The sequence below is a fragment of the Crassostrea angulata genome, chromosome 6, assembly GCF_025612915.1.
Source record: "Crassostrea angulata isolate pt1a10 chromosome 6, ASM2561291v2, whole genome shotgun sequence".
In the NCBI taxonomy this organism is placed as follows: domain Eukaryota; kingdom Metazoa; phylum Mollusca; class Bivalvia; order Ostreida; family Ostreidae; genus Magallana; species Magallana angulata.
In genome coordinates, this window is record NC_069116.1 from 34,916,208 (window position 1) to 34,938,795 (window position 22,588).

At 34.6% G+C, this 22,588-nt stretch overlaps 1 protein-coding gene across 1 annotated transcript in view; it reads right to left on the reverse strand.

The window, feature by feature from the left end:
* LOC128188604 (eIF-2-alpha kinase activator GCN1-like) overlaps window positions 1-22,588 on the reverse strand; it is a 143,046-nt gene that overhangs the window by 14,241 nt on the left and 106,217 nt on the right. The window contains exons 34-42 of the mRNA XM_052859768.1: window positions 12,794-13,014; window positions 12,364-12,571; window positions 11,721-11,917; window positions 11,389-11,578; window positions 7,548-7,618; window positions 7,203-7,418; window positions 829-993; window positions 470-631; window positions 31-123 (exon numbers count right to left, since the gene is read on the reverse strand). Coding sequence (XP_052715728.1) covers window positions 31-123; window positions 470-631; window positions 829-993; window positions 7,203-7,418; window positions 7,548-7,618; window positions 11,389-11,578; window positions 11,721-11,917; window positions 12,364-12,571; window positions 12,794-13,014 — 1,523 coding nt within the window. The remainder of the gene's footprint in view (window positions 1-30; window positions 124-469; window positions 632-828; window positions 994-7,202; window positions 7,419-7,547; window positions 7,619-11,388; window positions 11,579-11,720; window positions 11,918-12,363; window positions 12,572-12,793; window positions 13,015-22,588) is intronic.

A 22,588-nucleotide genomic window follows, 5' to 3' on the forward strand; every position in this document is an offset into this window, starting at 1 on the left:
TTAATTTTTTCATTTTAAGTTATTATTTACCTGGGGAACAAGGTATGGCAGGACAACTCGACTTTTGACTGTCATCACTTGTTTCAATCCGTCTAAAGCCGATTCAGCGAACTCATCATCATCCTGAAAAAAAAAAAGGAATATGGCTTCCAATCAAGATATTCAAGTACAAGCATGCCCACATGCACGCACACACACACACACACACACACACACAGAAAGATAATATTGAAGATGTAATGGTCAGGGTTGTTTCCAAGATTGAAGTAGAAGGAAGAAGGGTCTAGCTTATAGCACGATTGTGTTTAAAATGCAATAATAGCTGGATAATTAAGACATTATAGGTCTTAGATACAACCCTGAATGGTGTCTTAGGATCATACATGTAGTTTTCATATATAATATCTTACATCACATCATATTCATAAACATCTACATGAACATGAATTTTTCTCTATAGAACACCTACCAATTGTTTCAGAAGTACAGGTAGAATTTCATCCAGGGCTCTTTGGCCAATATTGGAGTGTAGATTGTCAAATGTTTCAGCAGCTGCCTCCCTCACTTCTGGTAGTTCATCTGTTAATGCCCGCCTGACTGTTGGTACTAAACTGTCTGCATACACAGATACCTGCCAAATAAAAAACGGCAATATTGTATCAATCATATCTTTATAAATTATACATCTGGCTGTAAATGAACGCATGAATTAAATATGATACACAGAAAAATTGGCCTTTTGACGTGATTTGTGTAAACTTCTCAACCATAACCACAACCACTGTTTATATTTTTATAAATACTGGGTGAATTAAACGTTTGACATACATGTTCTCTGCTGGTGGCCTTCATGATTTCTGACAGTCCGATACACACTCCCTGCCTCTGGTCAGCTCGGTCCGAGTCCAGACCTTTCTCCAAGATTGGAATGATTTCTGGAAGAACTCGTTCTCCTAACTTCTTCACCAGATCTCCTAAAGTTCTAGCCGCCACCTGATAAGAGCAATTTAACCATGTAAATTACCAGTAAAAACATGAGGCCCATGGGCCACATTGCTTACCTGAGCAACAATAGACATTATAAAATCAGCTTTACAGAGTAATATACCAAAAACAAGAGGCCCAATGGACCACATCGCTAACCTGAGCAACACCGGCCTTATATGGACGTTCAAAGGATATTGTGCCATATGGCCCCTGGGTAGATTAACCAAAAATGAATATCCAAATTTACACTCATCTTTGCATTTACTTAATCTTTGACCTTTATGGAATACCATTTTTACCGAAAATAAGATTATATGCAATATAAATAACTAAAGGACTATGTGCGGTATCGTCAAATATCTGCCCCCGATTTCAACCAATTTTTAAATAGTATCGTATAAAAATAAAATCTTCACAAATCATTGTATAGAGGATGCCTATAACTTTAATAATGATTTTAGTCAGCATTGCTCATTCGCTGTGTATCTATGACGTCACCTAAATGGCCAAATTCCCGCAAATTTGCAATCAAATGAAAATATTCTCATTTTTGCTCTATATTATGCATTCAGAAATATAGAGCGCAGGTCTGCTCAAGTGCGATTTTAACATATGTTTTTCTTCAGATTGTTATACACATTATACTAAAATATGGTAGTTGAGCAAGCCTGCGCTCGATGTTTCCCAGTCGAAAAACCATCGGAAAACACCCATATTTCGCTACAAAACATCAATTTATCAAAATAATGCAATCTTCATGACGTCATTTCTACATTATGACGTCACTTTGGTGATAACCTTTTACACCTTTATTTCCAATATGATTTTAACTATCTTTCACCTTATCTTTAAAGCTCTTCCTAAAACGTTGATTTTGGGGGCAAAAAATGCATAAAACCGCACTTAGTCCTTTTCATTTGGTGTTCACAGTTATCTTCCAGTTCTCTTTATTTTAGCCCCCCCCCTCCCCCATCACTTTTAAAAACGATTAAAATACATGAGAGCATAAAGTTACATTTTCTTCCTCCACTTCTTACTAGTTATTGTATTTTATCTTTAAAAATCCTATATGTGAAAGAAGAAAAGTGTACCTCAATGCACCAGAATGAATTTGCTCAATTCCTCAAATTAAAAACACTGAAAAATTTCTTTGGCCTTCTCCATTATAAACAATTGTCGTTTACCACGCATGAATTCATTTCGTATGACATTTCATATCCTTACTCACTTGACTGATGAATAAACTTAAGTGAACAAGAATAGAATTCCTGGGTCCCCCGCCGGTCAAGCAGTATACTAGTATCAAGTCTATCGACCAAGGCTGATTTTCGAACTTGACCAAGGTATTAGTGGTATAAACATTTGGTCTAAATTTAATGGTATAAATTTAATGAAAATCCGTCAAAATTTGTAGGCATGAGAGCGCTTACAAAAAAGTGTGACGGACGGACGCACGGACCCACAGACCCACGCCCGGCATTTCTATGTCCCCGCACCGCGTTGCGGCGGGGGACAAAAATGTTGTTACATATGTTAAAGAGCTATATAATAATTCAAATCAATGTATTGGCAGGCATGTCGCTCTATTGTACCAAAGCCCACCCATATTTTCATCTTTATTAAAAAACAACAAATGTCTACAAAGATGATTTTCCGTTGCAATAATTTTTAAAGAACAACGCTTATGCTTTTATTATCATTATAATAATGTGTCAGGACTATGGAAACTGTTTAAAAGACATTTTTATTTGTGCTCTAAAAACTATCAAAAATTTGTGTAGATTTTATGCAATTCATCGTTTAAGAAGGGACACCAGAAAGTAGTTACAGCACATCAGCCTTTTAGCAAGACATTTCTATTGATCAACCAAAATTTCAGCATCAATCATAGAATTATAAGCAAGATACATAGCTTGGTTTGAGTCATGTTTTTGTTCACATGAGTTTATTACATTCAACTCAAGATTTTTAAACTTGGTATTTCCTATTCAGCATAGCTGAATTAACAAGATATCTGTGAGCCAATGCTCACTAGTGATACCCCCGCTCTGATGTGAATATGCAAAATAAGCAAAGTCGACATTTAACAGAAAGCTGGCATCCGATTGGTACAGAAATATATCCCACAATATGGAATGCCTAAACAAATAGTGTGTTAAAATTTCAAGCATCTGTGATAAATAGCTGCTGAGAAATCTTTGAGGAAAATTTGTTTGAAAATTTTGGCCAAAATAAACAAAGTACTCATTTAACAGGAAGATGACGTCTGATTGGTACAAAAATATATCCAACCATATGGCATGCCTTAACAAACACTGTGTAAAAATTTCAAGCATCTCCGATAAATAGCTGCTGAGAAATCTTTGACGAACATTTGTTTGAAAATTTTGGCAAAAAATAAACAAAGTCATTATTTAACAGGAAGTTGACGTCCGATTGATACAAAAATATATCCCACAATATGGCATGCCAATACAAGTAGTGTGTTAAAATTTCAAGCATCTGCGATAAATATCTGCTGAGAAATCTTTGACGAAAATTTGTTTGAAAATTTTGGCTAAAAATAAACAAAGTCGTCATTTAACAGGAAGTTGACACCCGATTGGTACAGAAATATATCCCACGATATGGAATGCCTATACAAATATTGTGTAAAAATTTCAAGCATCTGCGATAAATAGCTGCTGAGAAATCTTTGACGAAAATATGTTTGAAAAATTTGGTTAAAAAATAAGCAAAGTCGTCATTTAACAGGAAGTTGACGTCCGATTGATACAAAAATATATCCTGGCCACAATATGGCATGCCTAAACAAATAGTGTGTTAAAATTTCAAGCATCTGCGATAAATAGTTGCTGAGAATTCATTGACGGAAATTTGTTTGAAAATTTTGGCAAAAAATAAACAAAGTCGTCATTTAACAGGAAGTTGAAGTCTGATTGGTACAAAAATACATCCCACGATAAAGCACGCCTATACAAATAGTGTGTAAAAATTTCAAGCATTTGCCATAAACGGTTGCTGAGAATTCATTGACGGAAATTTGTTTGAAAATTTGGCTAAAAATAAACAAAGTCGTCATTTAACAGGAAGTTGACATCTGATTGGTACAAAAATATATCCCACGATATGGCATGCCTATACAAATACTGTGTAAAAATTTCAAGCATTTGCATTAAACGGTTGCTGAGAATTCATTGACGGAAATTTGTTTGAAAATTTGGCTAAAAATAAACAAAGTCGTCATTTAACAGGAAGTTGACATCTGATTGGTACAAAAATATATCCCACGATATGGCATGCCTATACAAATACTGTGTAAAAATTTCAAGCATCTGCGATAAACAGTTGCTGAGAAATCTTTGACGAAAATTTGTTTGAAAATTTTGGCTAAAAATAAACAAAGTCGTCATTTAACAGGAAGTTGACACCCGATTGGTACAGAAATATATCCCACGATATGGAATGCCTATACAAATATTGTGTAAAAATTTCAAGCATCTGCGATAAATAGCTGCTGAGAAATCTTTGACGAAAATATGTTTGAAAAATTTGGTTAAAAAATAAGCAAAGTCGTCATTTAACAGGAAGTTGACGTCCGATTGATACAAAAATATATCCTGGCCACAATATGGCATGCCTAAACAAATAGTGTGTTAAAATTTCAAGCATCTGCGATAAATAGTTGCTGAGAATTCATTGACGGAAATTTGTTTGAAAATTTTGGCAAAAAATAAACAAAGTCGTCATTTAACAGGAAGTTGAAGTCTGATTGGTACAAAAATACATCCCACGATAAAGCACGCCTATACAAATAGTGTGTAAAAATTTCAAGCATTTGCCATAAACGGTTGCTGAGAATTCATTGACGGAAATTTGTTTGAAAATTTGGCTAAAAATAAACAAAGTCGTCATTTAACAGGAAGTTGACATCTGATTGGTACAAAAATATATCCCACGATATGGCATGCCTATACAAATACTGTGTAAAAATTTCAAGCATTTGCGTTAAACGGTTGCTGAGAATTCATTGACGGAAATTTGTTTGAAAATTTGGCTAAAAATAAACAAAGTCGTCATTTAACAGGAAGTTGACATCTGATTGGTACAAAAATATATCCCACGATATGGCATGCCTATACAAATACTGTGTAAAAATTTCAAGCATCTGCGATAAACAGTTGCTGAGAAATCTTTGACGAAAATTTGTTTGAAAATTTTGGCTAAAAATAAACAAAGTCGTCATTTAACAGGAAGTTGACACCCGATTGGTACAGAAATATATCCCACGATATGGAATGCCTATACAAATATTGTGTAAAAATTTCAAGCATCTGCGATAAATAGTAACTGAGAAATCTTTGAAAATTTGTTTGAAAATTTTGGTTAAAAAATAAGCAAAGTCGTCATTTAACAGGAAGTTGACACCCGATTGGTACAGAAATATATCCCACGATATGGAATGCCTATACAAATATTGTGTAAAAATTTCAAGCATCTGCGATAAATAGTAACTGAGAAATCTTTGAAAATTTGTTTGAAAATTTTGGTTAAAAAATAAGCAAAGTCGTCATTTAACAGGAAGTTGAAGTCTGATTGGTACAAAAATACATCCCACGATAAAGCATGCCTATACAAATAGTGTGTAAAAATTTCAAGCATCTGCGATAAACAGTTGCTGAGAATTCCTTGACGGAAATTTGTTTGAAAATTTTGGCAAAAAATAAACAAAGTCATCATTTAACAGGAAGTTGACATCTGATTGGTACAAAAATATATCCCACGATATGGCATGCCTATACAAATACTGTGTAAAAATTTCAAGCATCTGCGATAAACAGTTGCTGAGAAATCTTTGACGAAAATTTGTTTGAAAATTTTGGTTAAAAAATAGGCAAAGTCGTCATTTAACAGGAAGTTGACGTCCAATTGGTACAAAAATATATCCCACGATATGGCATGCCTTAACAAACACTGTGTTAAAATTTCAAGCATCTGCGATAAATAGTTGCTGAGATAAATGCGACAGAAATTTTTGTTACGGACGGACAGACAGACAGACAGATAGACGGACGGACGGACGGACGGACGGACGGACGGACAGACAGACACACAAGGGTAAAACAGTATACCCCCTCTCCTTCGTAGCGGGGGTATAAAAATAAAAAAGAACTGAACAGGCCTCTCACACCCATTTTTGGTACTGGGGCTGGGGCCAATGGATTGGGAAAAATGCGACGTTTTGATAAAAATTGGGAATTTTTTTCTTACTTTATACGTACAGTCCCATGAAAAAAAAAACTAGGATACTGATATGATTTTAAAAAAATTTATATATATTTTTTAAATTCTAGCCACTCGGCCATGTAGACACATGACTACATTGAATTAAATTTTATCATTTTTAAAATAATGATAAAATTAATATTTTTTATTGGAACTCTTTATTACTTGGAGATACAAAAAAGATTCTTGAGGAAGTGTCGTCTGACCTTAAAGTTTAACTCTATATAATCCTATGTAAAACTTCGACCCCCCATTGTGGCCCCACCTTACCCCCAGGAACCATGATTTGAACAAATTTGAATCTACACTATCTGAGGATGCTTCCACACAAGTTTCAGCTTTTCTGGCCAAATGGTTTTTGAGAAGAATATTTTTAAAAATTAACTCTATATACTCCTATGAAAAAACTTCGACCCCCCATTGTGGCCCCACCTTACCCCCGGGGACCATGATTTGAACAAACTTCATTCTACACTATCTGAGGATGCTTTCACACAAGTTTCAGCTTTTCTGGCCAAATGGTTTTTGAGAAGAAGATTTATGAAAAATGTCACCAAATTTTCAATAAATCCTAATTATTTCCCCTTAAAATAGAGCGTGTCCCTTTATGTTAACAAACTTGAATATCCTTTACCCAATTATGCTTTGTGCCAATTTTGGTTGCAATTAGCTAAGTGGTTAAGGAGAAGAAGTCGAAAATGTAAAAAGTTTACAGACAGACAAGACGGACTCTGACAGACAGACGTACGCCAGACAAAAAGTGATCAGAAAAGCTCACTTGAGCTTTCAGCTCAGGTGAGCTAAAAACTGTTTTGCAGATCTTCACTGCAAATGACATACACAGGTTTTATTTTAAGCAAATGATTAGGTTCTTGAACAATCGGTTGGAAATACCTACAGCAGATGACAAGAGTCTCAATGTACCATACCTGTCTCTTGTCATGACTAGTGCTGGCCAAACACCCAAGGAGGAGAGAAAAGAGTGTGGGGAGGATCTCTCGGAGAGTCATGGGAGTATGGGCCACAATGATCTTCCATACATGTAGTGCCGACTGACGGACAAGTAGAGCTGTGTCTGATCGACCCATGTACAGCCCAGCCAATACCCGGTCACGCCTCTCCCGACCAAGGGCTTTCAGAATGACCTGACAAAAAAATGATCATATACATACATGAACATAGAAAGATAAAAAAAAATCAAAGCATCCATAACACATACAAAACTCAATCTTGTTGTAAATCAATTGTGAATGGTGGTTGTTTGGTCCTATTACCTTTTGAGAACTCTCTGTTCCAAAGTTGTCATCATCGTGAGCTGTTTCTGTCGACATTTTGCCAGAGACACCTTCATCAAAACAAATATCATCATCAATTATCATCAGTTGACAATTTGCAATAAACATCTTAAAAAACAAGAGATGTTTGTAAAACACTTATTCCCCCCTCCCTTGGAAACATCTGCAAAGAAAATGAACGGAATTGAAATTTTGTAAGTCCAAGGCACATAACTCCGTCAAAAAATGCTTGAACATACCAAAAATTTAACTTGACCTAGATATTATTATGCTTAACCTGTATACCAAATTTCCTTACATTATGTGCATCATATGCGAAGAAAATGAACGGAAACTGCAAATAATTGGAATTTTTCTACATCCAAGGGGCATAACTCTGTCGAAAATTGCTCGATCGTAGCAAAAATCGAATCTGACCTAGATATTATATGATAAACCTGTATACCAAATTTCATTTTAATATGTGCATCCTCTGCGAAGAAAATGAATGGAAACTACAAATAATTGAAATTTTTCTAAGTCCAAAGGGCATGGCTTCATCGAAAAATGCTCGATTGCACCCAAAATCAAACTTGACCTAGATATTATTATGATAAACCTGCATACCAAATATCATTTCAATATGTGCATCCTCTGCGAAGAAAATAAATGGAAACTGCAAATAATTGGAATTGGAACGTCCAAGGGGCACAACTCTGTCAAAAATTGCTCGATCGCACCCAAATTTATACTAGACCTAGATATTATTATGATAAACCTGTATATTAAATTTCATTTCAATATGTACATCCTTTGCGAAGAAAATGAATGGAAACTGTTGGTGGACCGACCGACCGACAGACAGCAGCAAAGCAATATGCCCTCCCTTCAAGGTAAGTATAATTTTTTGTGAAATACAAGATGTATACATAAACAAGATATCTGTGAGCCAATCTCACAAGTGATACCCTCAATCTGATGTGAATATACATAATAAGCAATAAGTCATCTAACAGAAAGTTGATGTCTGATTGGTCAAAAACGAATTCCACTATACTGCAAGAGTGTAATAAAATTTCAAGCAGCTGCAATTAATAGTAGCTGTGAAATCTGTGACAAGATTTTGTTTTAAAAAAAATTTGGGATAAAAGTAAACAAAGTCATCATTTAACAGGAAGTTGATGTCTGATTGGTACAAATTTCAAAATGAATCCCATCATCTGGCATGCCTTAAACAAAGAGTGTGTTTAACAAAGAGTGTGTTAAAATTTTGAGCTGCTGCGATTAATAGTAGCTGAGAAATCTGTGACAAGATTTTGTTAAAAAATTTGGGATAAAAGTAAATGAAGTCATCATTTAACAGGAAGTTGATGTCTGATTGGTACAAAAATATTAGGGATGGCAATTGCTAACCAGTTAACCGATTAATCGGTCAAAACAATGCTACCGGTTACAAATTTTGAAATCGGTTTAAAAAAATCGGACACAATTTTATCAAAATTCAACACCCAGAACTATAAAAATCTTAGATGAACATATTCAAACATCGCTTAAATATTTGATTTGGTCGGTCATCCTACGTAACAACTATAACAAATTCATTGTTTACTTTATTCTGTTTCTTTTTGTAAATCCTGCTTTTCTTATACTTTTGTATATAATTCTTCTGCACCTCATGTAACATTATATGTTATGAGTGAAATAAATGAACTTGAACTTACAGCTTTAATTTGGGTGTAACTGGTTTCCTTCTAGCTTAATTAAAGGGATGTGTACCGGAGTTAAAGGTCCTAATTACTGTTTAAACACCTCAAAATTGTCCTTACTGTCCATTGTTTTTTTAATCATGCGTGAATGATTATGAAATCGCTATTTGGTAATAAATATATTCTTTCTGTTGCCGTTTTGATGGGAAAGTCGTTGCTCTTGTACATGGTAAATGCAGATCTTTCATTCTCGAAATCTGAAAATCTTACAAGTCTTCACATTGTATAGACCACACAATACAACTACGTGTGAAAGGAGCATTTGATTTACTGACAGTTTTAAAATTACATTCCCGTGTCTGCTGGATGATTTACAATTGATTAAACGCGAGCCTCAAGACCATCAGCAAAGAACAACCCCCCTGCACCCTAAACAAAATATAAAGCTAAACAATCGTTGGACTTTCTGACAGCGTTTCAAGACAAGCTGAATTAAGAATTGGAAAGTGAAGTGTCGAAATATTTAAATAAAAAGAAATGCAAAACGTTGATCCTCTAAAAATTAAGTACTGTTTCCAAATATCGCTGGTCTAGCATGAAAATATTTATCAATACTAGATACATCAATGCCATCTATAAATAGGATATTTTCGACAGGCATTGTTAACAAACTTTGAAGCCAGTTATCATCAGATCAGATAGTATTTTTGAACAAAAACTGAAACGAAAGGACTGATTAATATGATAAAGACAATGCAGCATTACTATAGAAAAAAAAATGTCCATGATATTTAATGCATGTTCATTCATTACATGTGTATTACTATTTTTACATAAAAAAAATAAAATGAAATATTCTCAATAAACATGTCCATACTGACAAAATAACATACTTTGAGTCTTCTTGCATGTAAAGTTTATATGAGAATAATATCCCACCATAATAGTTACTGAGAAATATTTGTTATGGACAGACATACAAACAGAAACACAAGAGTAAAACAGTATACTCCCCTCTCCTTCAGAGCAAGGGTATAATAACATCCCTTTTATAAATAGAATTCAGGACAAAGGACAATGCACTTATGGGCCCCGGTGAAAAGTGAAAAAATGAAGAACCAAATCAAGCATATTTTTTCCCATAACATATATATTATCTATTGATATCTATTCCATAAGAATTCACAAGTTTTAGCGCTGAAATTATTGTTTATAAAAATCACGAAGCTTTAAAACATAGTAGGGGTCAGCAGACATTCGTGATTTTGTTTGGTAAATCGAGGACAGGCATTCATTTTAAAGCCTTTGTTTACTGTCAGCCTAACCGAGTACAAACTTGTGGAAAAGACAAAATACGCATTATACATTTAGTAAACGCCTGTGAAAGTAAGAAGTTTGTACTCGGTTAGGCTGGTACCTAAAATATGAAAAACGTATGAAAATTTGAAGGTTTTTCCTATAGCAAGCGAAAGCTATTACCTGCGTGACCCATGTTTGAACTCACGCATGGAATAAATTATTTCAAACAATCACGTGGTTTCTATCCAGGTAAACGTGTGTTAAATGTGCTCACTGTAAAACATTAACACGTTTTAGATCGCCATCTTTGTATGGTCAGGAATGTTTGTTTGTCACTTATAATGGTAATATGCAACTTCAAAGCTTCATTCGAATTTTGTTTCAGACGTAAAATAATGCATAAAGTATAATTCAGCAAACGCGCCAATTGATCCACCAACAGAGCAATGTTGATTTAAATGTCTCCTCCCTCTGATTTAAATAGACACAATTCAAGTAGGTTCAGTTCGATTTTTCCAGATTTAGATTATTTATAGGCATTTAAAAATCCTCACTTTTTTAAATTGTATTCTAATTTTGGTAAATTTAAGCGTGCATATAAATCAGAAGTATCCATGAGTGCTTAACTATTACGAAAAAAAAGCAATTTGTTGTGTTTTCTACATAAAAACGGCACTGAAAAAGGGCCCATTCTCTATAGCTTAAGTGCACTTGTTCTTTACAGAATTTTTTTACTAACAAAAATAACCCAAATACAGGTAATACTGTGATTATCATTTCAAATCTACCAGAAAAATTCACAAATAACGACTTTCCAGAGATTTTATTTGACTGACCTGAGATTTTGTACAGGAGGTCTCCCAGCAGTTGTACAGAGCTGTACCTGATCCTCCAGTTATCATCAAACAATCCCCTCTCTAACTCGGGCAGCAGGAGTTCAATGGCCGTGTCGGCGTACAGATTGATCATCCTCTGTCCAGCTCTCAGAGCCGTGTCTCTCACATACTCTGACTCATCAGCCAATGCCTGAAAAAAACCCCATGCTTTGCAAATCTTCAGTCAGCAATGCGTTTGCAATCTGTACACCTACAAATGCATTTCTTTTTCATCAATAAGAACTACGTCAATATTCAATTGTTATTACATAATGCAAATATTATTTTTCTACCTTCAGAATTGATGGAATAATTGGTCCAATATACTGCAAGAAATCCTTTTCAAAAACGACAGGTAGATAGATGTAGAGCATGATGTAGCCGTCTCTGACGTGGGATGGAATATCGTTCCTCTCAGCTGTCTGGATAATCCCTGGCATCAGACGATGCAACTCCTGTACACCCAGCCCACCAATAACCTCGCTCAGACCTACAAAATAATCAGTAAATGACCACCATGGATCCCCATCAAATATTTATTGTCTCTTGTACCTACATGTACATTCAATTTCAGATAGAGAAATTTTACTTTCCTTGATTACTGTACATGTATTATATCAATTAAGTGTGTGCAATATTTCAGGGGAAAATGATTTTTCAAGAGATTAGTGTGAATTTGAATTAGCATCTTTCTGAATGTGCCTATTCTGATACATATATGAATAGCAATTAGCGATGTACATATACTTAATTTATCACCAGTTTTCTGCCAATTGAAAGTTGTTGAAAAGAAGTTATACGTTTAAAGTGCATTTATTTAGTACAAAATTCAGAGCAATTTTAATTATTTATCAAAATTTGTTTATGAAAAAAAAAAAATCCATAAAAATACTGATATAACATGATAACGTGATTGAATTATGATGAAAGGTGTACCCTGAGCGGCTCCTGACCGGTCCACAGAACTCTGTTCACACTTCAGGGTCTCCATCAGCCAGTTGAGCAGTTCATCAAATTTGGCCCCACCCATACCCTTTACCATAGCACCAAGGGCCCGAGATGACACAGTTCTGACCTCCGGAACTGGATCAAGTAATGACTGTTTCAGACCAGGAATGACCTTTTCTATATAAGGATCTAGATCCTACAAATAAATTAGAAAAGCATTGTTAAATACCATTTTCATAAGAAATATACACTCCATAACAATTAATTCATAGTACACTTGAGTGTATATACATGCATTTGATTATGTAATGAATAGATTTTTTTGTAAATTGGCAGAATTATTTAAATTTTTAATAAAAGGACATATCTATAATCTTATAAATACATGAAGGCAATAGGTCCATAACTGTGATATCACCTTTTGGTCTGTCAGGGAATACATATTTCCAATAATCTGAGCTGCCATTTTTCTGGTCTCTGTATTCCTATCCAAGAAAGCTCTCTCCACGACTGGCATGATCAGAGCCAGAGATGGAGCATCAATGAAGTGCACAAACTTGGTCTCTAGGAGACACTGTAGACAGAGCAGTGTTTTCTTACCAGGTTCCTGCAAGGCGTCCAGCAACACTGGCACAATGGCTGTAAGGATGTAGGAGAATTATGACACCTTTTGAAATAATTCAGCATACATAATCGAGGGTTGTTAGAAAAGTTCGCAGACACAGTAATTCATGGAAAAATTAATGTGTACTTTGTAGGATAACGTATGATTTATTAAATGGGTATCAATTGAAAATAAGTATGCAAAAAATAACATGATTTTAATAATTTTTTCTAAATATACATCAATTTTTACTTTGCATGAAATAGATTCACAGTTTCATGTTTCTACAACGTCAAGTGATGTCAAACAACTGACAAGAGGCCCATGGGGCCACAACGCTTACCTGAGCAACAATGGTTTTATATGGGCGTTCATAGGACATTGTACCATATGGCCCCATAGTAGAAAAACAAAAAAAGAACGTATCCAAATTTTACATTTATTTTCATACACTTAATCTTTGACATAGCACTTTTATGAAATACCATTTTTACCGAAAATAAGAAAATCCTATGCAAGATATAACTGTTAACTTCCAATTATATCCAAAGATATAAAACTAAACTTTTGGTAGGGGTACACTGTTAACTTCCAACTCCTTTTATTTTAGTTCTGCCCCCTCACTTTATAAAGCAATCAAAATATATGAGAGCATGCACATAGGTATATTCTTGTCTTCAACTACTAGCTAGATATTGTATTTAATAAAAAAAATTACTATACGTGAAAGAAAAAAATTGTACCTCAATGCGCTCAAATTAAAAAATTTCAAAAATTTAATTGGTTTTCCGCATTACAAACAATTGTTGTTTACCAGGCATGAACTGGAGTGATGTTTTATAACCTTACTCACTTGATTGATGAATATACTCAAATGAAAAATGTTGTCATGTGATATGTTATACCATATTTTTTTTGACGATTAGTCGGTATTTTGTTCTCTGAAGCAGAGCACCAGACTTATCGCCTTGTTCAACTTGTCAGAAAATTGTTAAAAATAGCATTAAAAATCTTGGTTTTAATAATCTTGAGTTGGCTGTGTGATTAAAAATTTCATTGTTGAATTCACTGTTCATCTTTAATAATTATCATTTTCACTCATCTGTTAACACTAAATACATAATAATAACAGTTATAAAAATATGGTACATTGTATTTAATCAATTAAAAGTTTTACCGTTCCGTTTTTATAAACACATCGTCACATGGTTCCATATATCACTAGTGGGAAGATAACATTGCGCAGAAAAATTGAAACCAAATTTGAATGGAAAAAAATATTGCAGTAGGTCCGGGGAATGTTTTTTAAGTTTCATTATTTTATTAGTAAAGAGTTGTTAGTGGAAAGTATAAATAAAATATATTTTATGGTCAAATTCAATCTTAAAATACGTAATCGGCAATTATCAATACTACTGTTTATACAATAGGCTGACACCGGTTGTGTTAATAATCTTGCCCTAAGGCTGAGATCTTTACGGCAATTCCACTCCCTGTGTTTATAAAGAGTACCGTTATAAGAGTGATTATAGTTCATTGATTAATTACTGTCCAAATCTCTGATTATTGTTAAATAAAATTTTTAGGAAACGTCTGTATGTCGTATATATCGTCATTTTCAAGTCGTACAAATGATCGATCTATTTCTAACAGTGTCTATGTAAAACAATAGCGTGTAACTGCATTACTGGATACAAAGTAAACAAGTTTCATCAAATCATAGTAATTGCTAAGCTTTCTGCACTTGAGATCCCCCTTTAAAGTCCGACACGAGACAGGTTCATGCCTCTGACACCGGAAATTGTTAAACAAACATTGACCACGCGGCGAGTCAACAGGTGGCTGGTTACGTAATGGCAAATACACTGGCGATGGTCATAGTGGATAATTATTTTAATGCATGGGTACAAAATATTTCTGACAAAGTAAGTTTAGTTTTGCTTAACACACGATATCGGGAATTGTTTAAAATGCAAGCGACTTTGTAGATATTTCCGGTATTTGAAAATATGATGCATATGTTTAAAGTGTAATTGTTTAAATGTTAATCATTAATAATAATTGGTAGCAAAATCGGGGACATCGTGGCATCATACACTGATAATGTTACTGCAGTTTTATACGCCATTTTGAAGTGATAGATCAACGTATGGTCTGAATCGAAGTATTGTAGGATTTTGTTAAATTTTTTGCTAAAAATGAGCAATTCGACGATTAGTCGGGAAAATACAGTTATTAATGCAATAATTAATGTCGGAACCGGGGATGTACCCCCTTTTTTTTGCAGAGTTAGACATAGTCATACTCAAAATCCTTTTATTTTTTTTGCTTGTCAAGATTTCTGATAAGGTCTAGCCCCCCTCCCCCCCCCCCCCCCACCAATTAGCTTCCGACTGCAATGTATTGACAGGCATATCACTCTATTTTACTAAGGCCCATCCTTTATTTTCATCTTAACTAAAAAAACAGCTGAACAAATGGCTACAAATCAAGATGTTTTCCTGCTGTAATATTTTCTTAAGAATAGCGATAATACATTTATCCCGTAATAGTAATGTTTTAAACTGTTTGAAAGAGGTCGTTTTTATTTAATTGTGTCTAAAAAACCATCAAAGTTGGTGTAGATTTCATATAATTCATTGTAAGGAGGGGGCCCCAGAAAGTAGTTACAGCATATCATCCTCTTAACTTTTCTGTACAAGTATTTAACGTTTAGGGAGACATTTCTAGTGATCAATCAAAATTTCAGCATCAATCATAGAATTATAAGCAAGATACAGAGCTCACAATTCTGCTAGGTTTATTACATTCAACTTAAGATTTTTAAACTTGGTATTTCCTATTCAGCATTTAAAATGTAAATGAACAAAAGCATGGCCTCAGCTCTGTGAGCAAAGCTCTGTATCTTGCTTATAATTTGAAACTTGACACTCAAATATGGTAAGTAAAAAGAAAATGGTAAACAATTAAAACAGAAAACAAATGCATTAAAACAAAGAAAGAGCACAATTTATTTTTCATAAATAATATATATATACCTATATATTTCTAGCAGTGAAAACAATCTCCATTTCGACTGAAAATGCTGAGCATCTTAACAAAACACGTTGCATTAATCAACCATTACATAGAGATCGTACCGAATTACCAATAGGCTGTAGAGTATTTATAATATAATACTGTGGAATCATTAAAATTCGTGGGAGCCAATTTTCGTAGATTGCTTAAATTTTACAGGTTCGTGGGGAGAGTAATTTCGTGTATTTTCTTATACCTTCAAAAGGAAATATGATTCTGTTACCCTAATTTATCAGTTGGTGGAGGATGTTAATTTGTGGATGAGAGGTACCGACGAATTCCACGAAAATTAAGCCACCACGAAATCAAATGATTCCACAGTATATTGTTAGTGCATCAGTTTTTACTCAATTTGCACTGGTAAACAATCAGCTTTATGATTTACCGAAGTCTATATTGGATTCGAAACCTAAGGCGATAGTTCCCCTCAAGTTAAAAAGCTCAATTAATGAAAATTAAACAAAAATCAAAACAAGCTATAAAACCACCGTCACAAGTTAAAATGTCAACGCATTGGAATATTTAACCTCAGTTTACTTCACGAGATCGGCACAAATATATTTTGCATGTTTCAAGTATCCCTTTGCATGTAAACTGTTGCACAACAAGCAAATTCATCTTTGTCAGTTTGACCCGTTTGTCATGGGTCAAACATGGCTGCTTCAAACATAGAACTTTCGTTTTCGATATGAAATACCAAACATGAAGTTATAAACTGATTGACCGTTATTATCTCTTTATTTTTATTTTCGTAATTTACCTAAATTTGAAACAGAATTAGCCCATCATTTTTTGTGATTTATATATTCCTTTCCATAAGGATTATTTATGCTAAATCACATTGAATTTGACTCAGTAGTTCTCGAGAAGAAGTTTTTTTAAAAATGCACCCCCTTTTTCTACAGTTTTGATGTTTTCTCCGTTTTAAATAAAGATTGGCCTTTCATTTCTGCAATTTATAATCACCTTTCCATATGGATGCTTTGTGCCAAATTTGGTTGAAATTGGCCAAGTGGTTTAAGAGAAGAAGTATAAAAAGTGAAAATTTATAGACAGATGAACAGACGGACGGACAAACTGTGATCAGAAAAGCTCACTTGAGCTTTCAGCTCAGGTGAGCTAAAAGCAAACCTGTCACTCTTTTTCAAAGTAAACACCTTTCAGTTCCACACAATTTTCATGTCATTTAATCCATTTATAAAATGCTCCTATATACCATTATTTGTCAAGTTTTCATATATAATAATGTCTTTTGTGACATTTTGTGGATCAATTCAGGTTCAAAAATCTCTGTTTTGACTTTAGATAAGAAAATAAAGCAAAATCAATAAGTGCATTGATCCGTGTTGTATGGGGGTAGGGTGCTCAATATATATCTGTTCAGTTCATCCATCTTTATACCTATTATTCGAAAGGTAAGCTTGTTTATAAATATGGACATATGTGGCCCATCTTTGGTAGCATCCAAGAACATTTTGGTCTCCATCGGAGATGTTCCTGCTTGCATACAGAATATAATGACGGCCCGGTGCTCCAAGATGTCAATCACCTTAATGTTTTATACTCAATTTTCAAGTGTTGGTCATCCATATTCGGCGATAAAACAGCAAAACATTCTTCAATTTAATTGAAACTTTTACAAACTGACCTTTATAAATTACAGTGACGTGTTATGAAATATCGTGAATTTTTAAACGGTACATTTTCTTCAATAAGGAAAAATATGTACAAAATATAAAAAATAAAAAGCTTACATGCTCCATGAAGCATATCTTATCATAAAAATTAAGAATGATGTATATTTTTTATGGTGCATTTAACAAACTAGATCTTTACATATTTCCTAGAAAACACATCAAGTTTAAATCTGAAAAGTTTTGCTGGTATCATGCGAATAGTCTGCTCACAATCACTATTGTCCCCAAACTTTTCTAACAACCATCATATGTGTAACTCACTAAAACTACAAATATGAATACAATATGGCTGTCTATCATATATTTTTCATAATAGTAATATCAAATACAGTCGCACCTGCTGTTACGGCCACCTTTAATCAGCGGCCACTCCCCATGAGCGGCCAGTTTCAATCCCGCCCGTTTAGTTTTTCACTATATTTTAACTGCTTTAAGCGGCCACCTGTCTAACGCGGCCAGCGTTTTTAGGTCCCGTGGTTTCAACATACCTGTTTTCAACGGCCATTTTGTCACATGACTTCTGACTCTGACATGTGACCCCGTATCAAAAGAAGCAAAACTTGACAGCTGATAATGAGTTAATGACAAATAAATGAGTGTGTAATTTGAAGTCTACTGAGATTTAATGAGATAATTGATCATAACACCTGTTTTGTGTTGTTTATATATCTACATGTACAGTATGATGCAATAAGTATTCATACAAAATGGTGGCGCGTTTACATTCGCGACGGAATTAGGTCACTCTTCAAACTTCAGTTTTCATGTTTAAAAATACAGTGGAACCTCAGATATCCGGACGCCAGATATCCGGACGCTTCACTTACCGGTCGATTTTTATTGGGAACGGAATTTTTACACAATAATTTGTCTCGTTTATCCGGAATTCCGCGTTCCGGATCCGGACGGTCAAATTTTACCACATAATACAGTTTTCCTTTAAATTTTACCTCATTTAACCGGACGGTCACATTTAAGTGTTCGGGGGCACAAAAGTTTTTTATGCGCAAGTGCAAATTGGTGTAAAAACATCTGACACTGGTTGTTGGTTTTAAACAATGCCTTCGTCCGGTAATCAGGGTCACCGGTGTCACGCTATGTGCTCGCCCGAGGATATTACGATAACCATGGATGCGACATGTTTAATTGTCGCCATTTAACTTATGAACTGTTACTGTTTGATTAAAATGTCATGAACATTGTTTAATTTGTTTTTTAAAAAAGTCATCTATTGATTGAATTAAAATTATATTAATCGTAGTGTGATTAGATCGTTCGTACGCCTATTCATTTTAAAACGTAATTGAAATGAAATATTTGATAATTTGAGTTCTGTTTACGATAGTTATTAAGACCGCTTGGGATGTTCAGGATATCGACATTAATTTTATAGCGTGTGTTCAATTAACAGTGTAATAATAATTTATGCCAAACATGGCGTGGATGAGTGTTCACGCTACTTGTAAATATCGCTTGGGTGCAATTAACTTTATAGAAAGATGGATACGTAAAATTAGCTTGGATAAGTTCTGTCAATGAAAAAATAGCTTGGACAATTATCAATATGGGAATATATACAGACTTTCACCCATTTTCAATCATCAAATGTTGACCAGCTTCAAACATGTCAACACCACTGGCCAAGAGAGTGAGAGTTGCGATCACCGCTAGCTTGAAGAAAAAGATTTGTCAGCGTAAAGTGGAACACCGACTTTCTTCTCTTCGCTTTGTTATGCGAATGTAATTAAATTATCGGTTTAATACAGTGATTGTTATGTACATGTACATGTACATGTGTTGCCTTGAAGAATGTAGTGCTTGGTGTCCTGTGGAAAAAACATACCTTAAATAATGTTTTTAACAATATTTTGTTTTGTTAATTTAAAAAAAACTTTTTTGTAGTGCTTATGGCTATCAAAATAAAATATTTAATTGTATAATTAATTTATGAGTTATGTTTCCATAAATATTAAAGGTAAATATCACAATTCAGATATCCGGATGCTTCACCTATCCGGACGATTTGGCCTGGGGACAAAAGTGTCCGGATAAGTGAGGCTCCACTCATTTCAATAGCTAAAACTTACTATATACTTTGTAAGATGACCTTTCAGTCGAATAACACTTTGTAATAGCAGAGGAGTTGTCTGATATAGGCTTTTTATATATTCAGACGTGATCTGAGTCCAGATGCGCTGGATTTCATGCAACACGTCTTCTTTGTTTTCTATTCTCCGAAATCTTCCCTGAAGTTTTCTTTTAATCAAAAGTCAAACATTTTCAATGATGATGATGTCAGGGCTATGTGCCGACCAGCTCATTATTCTTATGCCATTTTTGTGTAAATAATCTTGGGTAAAATGCGCACTTTGCACCGGGGCATTGTTGTCTTGGAAAAAGTAGTTTCCAGTCGGAAAATGATGGGCTAAAACGGACCACAAATTGTCGTCTAGTATCTGCTGATATTTATATGCATTAATGTTACCGTCTACTGCAGAAATAGTGCCGACTCGATGCATGTGAGACATCCCCAGACCATCACTTCGTAACATGGCTTGGTTTTCCATGCCCTCGCCAAATCGGGTCTCCAGCCCTCGCCTCTCTTTCTCCACACATATACACGAGAATCTTGCCCCACCCCTATCTTAGATTCGTCTGAGAAGATCACTTTCTCCCAGTAATTCTCTACTGTAGTACAGTCAGTTGTCACTTTTCACGGCACCAAGACAAACGTTTCTGACGATTCACATCTTTAACAACTACTTTCTTCTTTGAAACTGATCTTCTGTAGGCCTACCCATTTTTATGTAATTAAATGAAACTGCAAATTAAGTACGTTTTGATATTGGTATTTCCCTTTTCTCATTGAATTTTGATGTAATGTCTTGTAAATTGTCTCTTCTGTTAACTTTTACTAACCGCTCTAACTTTCTATAGTCCCTTGCTGTCACGGAGGGGGTCCTTTCTCTTCAGGGGTGATTTCTATCGAGCCCCAATGTTCAATACCCTTTTTTAAGCTCCCAACAGTAGATCTTGGTATATGCAACGTATTTGACACATAATTGATGGTTTTACCTGCTTCAAATAATTTCTGAGCGATTTCTTTTACATCATTGCTTAGTTCTTTTCCTCTGCGACCCATTTTACTTTCTATGTCTGAGATTTGTTTACAAATGCAGACGAAAAAAAAAATCAAGTGACGTATAAAACGTCATCGATGACAGAATACCATAAATAACAACCGAAATCCCAATTCTAATTATAACCCATTTTATCCCCCTTGCAATGTAACGATGCGAAGCGTGATATAAACACGCCGCCATTTTCTACGAATACTTATTGCATCATACTGTACTTACATACTTCATTACAAAGTTATTAAATGGCCAGTCTTGAGCTTAACATGTACAGCAATTTGCCGATAATATGCACATTTTTTCTGGAAAATTCCTTTCAGAGAATTAAAGGGGTGCTTAATTATTACACACTCCAATAGAATTTTGACACTTTCTTAGAGGTTAAACATTGGCTATCGTAGTTCAGTACATAGCCTTTGTACGGAAACGCTACTTCTGATTGTTTACCGCATTTAATTAATTTACAATTATTGTTTGGGCGAATTTAGCAAAAAAATATTTTACTCTTAATCCCTTGATAGATAAATTATATTAAAACGGCCATTTGGAATTAATATAAACTGTTTGTTCAGCAATCCGAGCTGTGCATTCACCATCTCCGTCGCCATTACAGAATGATGCTATTAATAAATCTGTGCAATAGAGCCAAAATGAATAAACTCGGTGGGTTTTTTTTTCTTCATTAATTTGAAACCTGGAATAAGAGGCCACCTGTCTTAAGCGGCCAGTTTGTCATTGTCCCACAAGTGGCCTCTTAAAATATGTGTGACTGTAACAGCATACAGTTGTTGACTGGGGTCGAGGGCAACAGTTGATCTGTCGGACCGGCTCGTAAACTGTTGCCCAAGGCTGAAGGCTGCGGGCAACAGTTTGCAAGCCGGTCCGAAAGACCAACTGTTGCCAAGACACAGTCAACAATTGTTTTGTTATACCCCTTATAATTAATACCATGTTTTCGCGGAATGTGACGTAACCGATCAACAGTCATTTTTAACAGCTGATTTTAACAGTTCAAATCCAACATTCAAAATGCTGGACTTTTTTATCGCATACAGTTATATAGTAACTGTTTTATTCTTTAGAAATTTTTGTTTGCCAGGCGTGAAACGTGCAATAGATAAAAACCTTTTCAACAATACACTTCTTTTATTATTTTCTACAGTATATTTAATATCAGAGAGAAAATATGCAGATATCTTAATGCTACATAAAGTTTTACTTCTAGTGACCTGAATTTGAAAATGGCAAGTTAAATTCAAAGTAAGTTGCCATTTGGCGACTTTGTCCAAAAGTCTACTTTGAGCCATGAAAACTGTATATCCTGTCATTATTTGGTACATAGAATATCATGCCAATTCATAATTAAAGGTAAACCAATATTATTTGGTTTTAAGCCCAATTTATAGAGATATTACTTTCAACATAATATGGTTTATTGTTGACATATAACACAAATTATGACAGTGCGCCATGACCTCATTTCTGCAGGATTAGATCTAAATAATTCTTAGAAATAAAGGAATACATTAACTGTATTTGATTTTAACCCTCCCGTATTGCGCGGGAGACTCCCGCAAAACGGCCTAAAAATCTAAGATCTCCCTGATCCAACCTATCTCCCGTGCGGGAGACAAATTTGTCCATCAATCGTATTTGTCTTCCCCATACCCCCCCCCCCCCCCCCAACTTCTGAATCT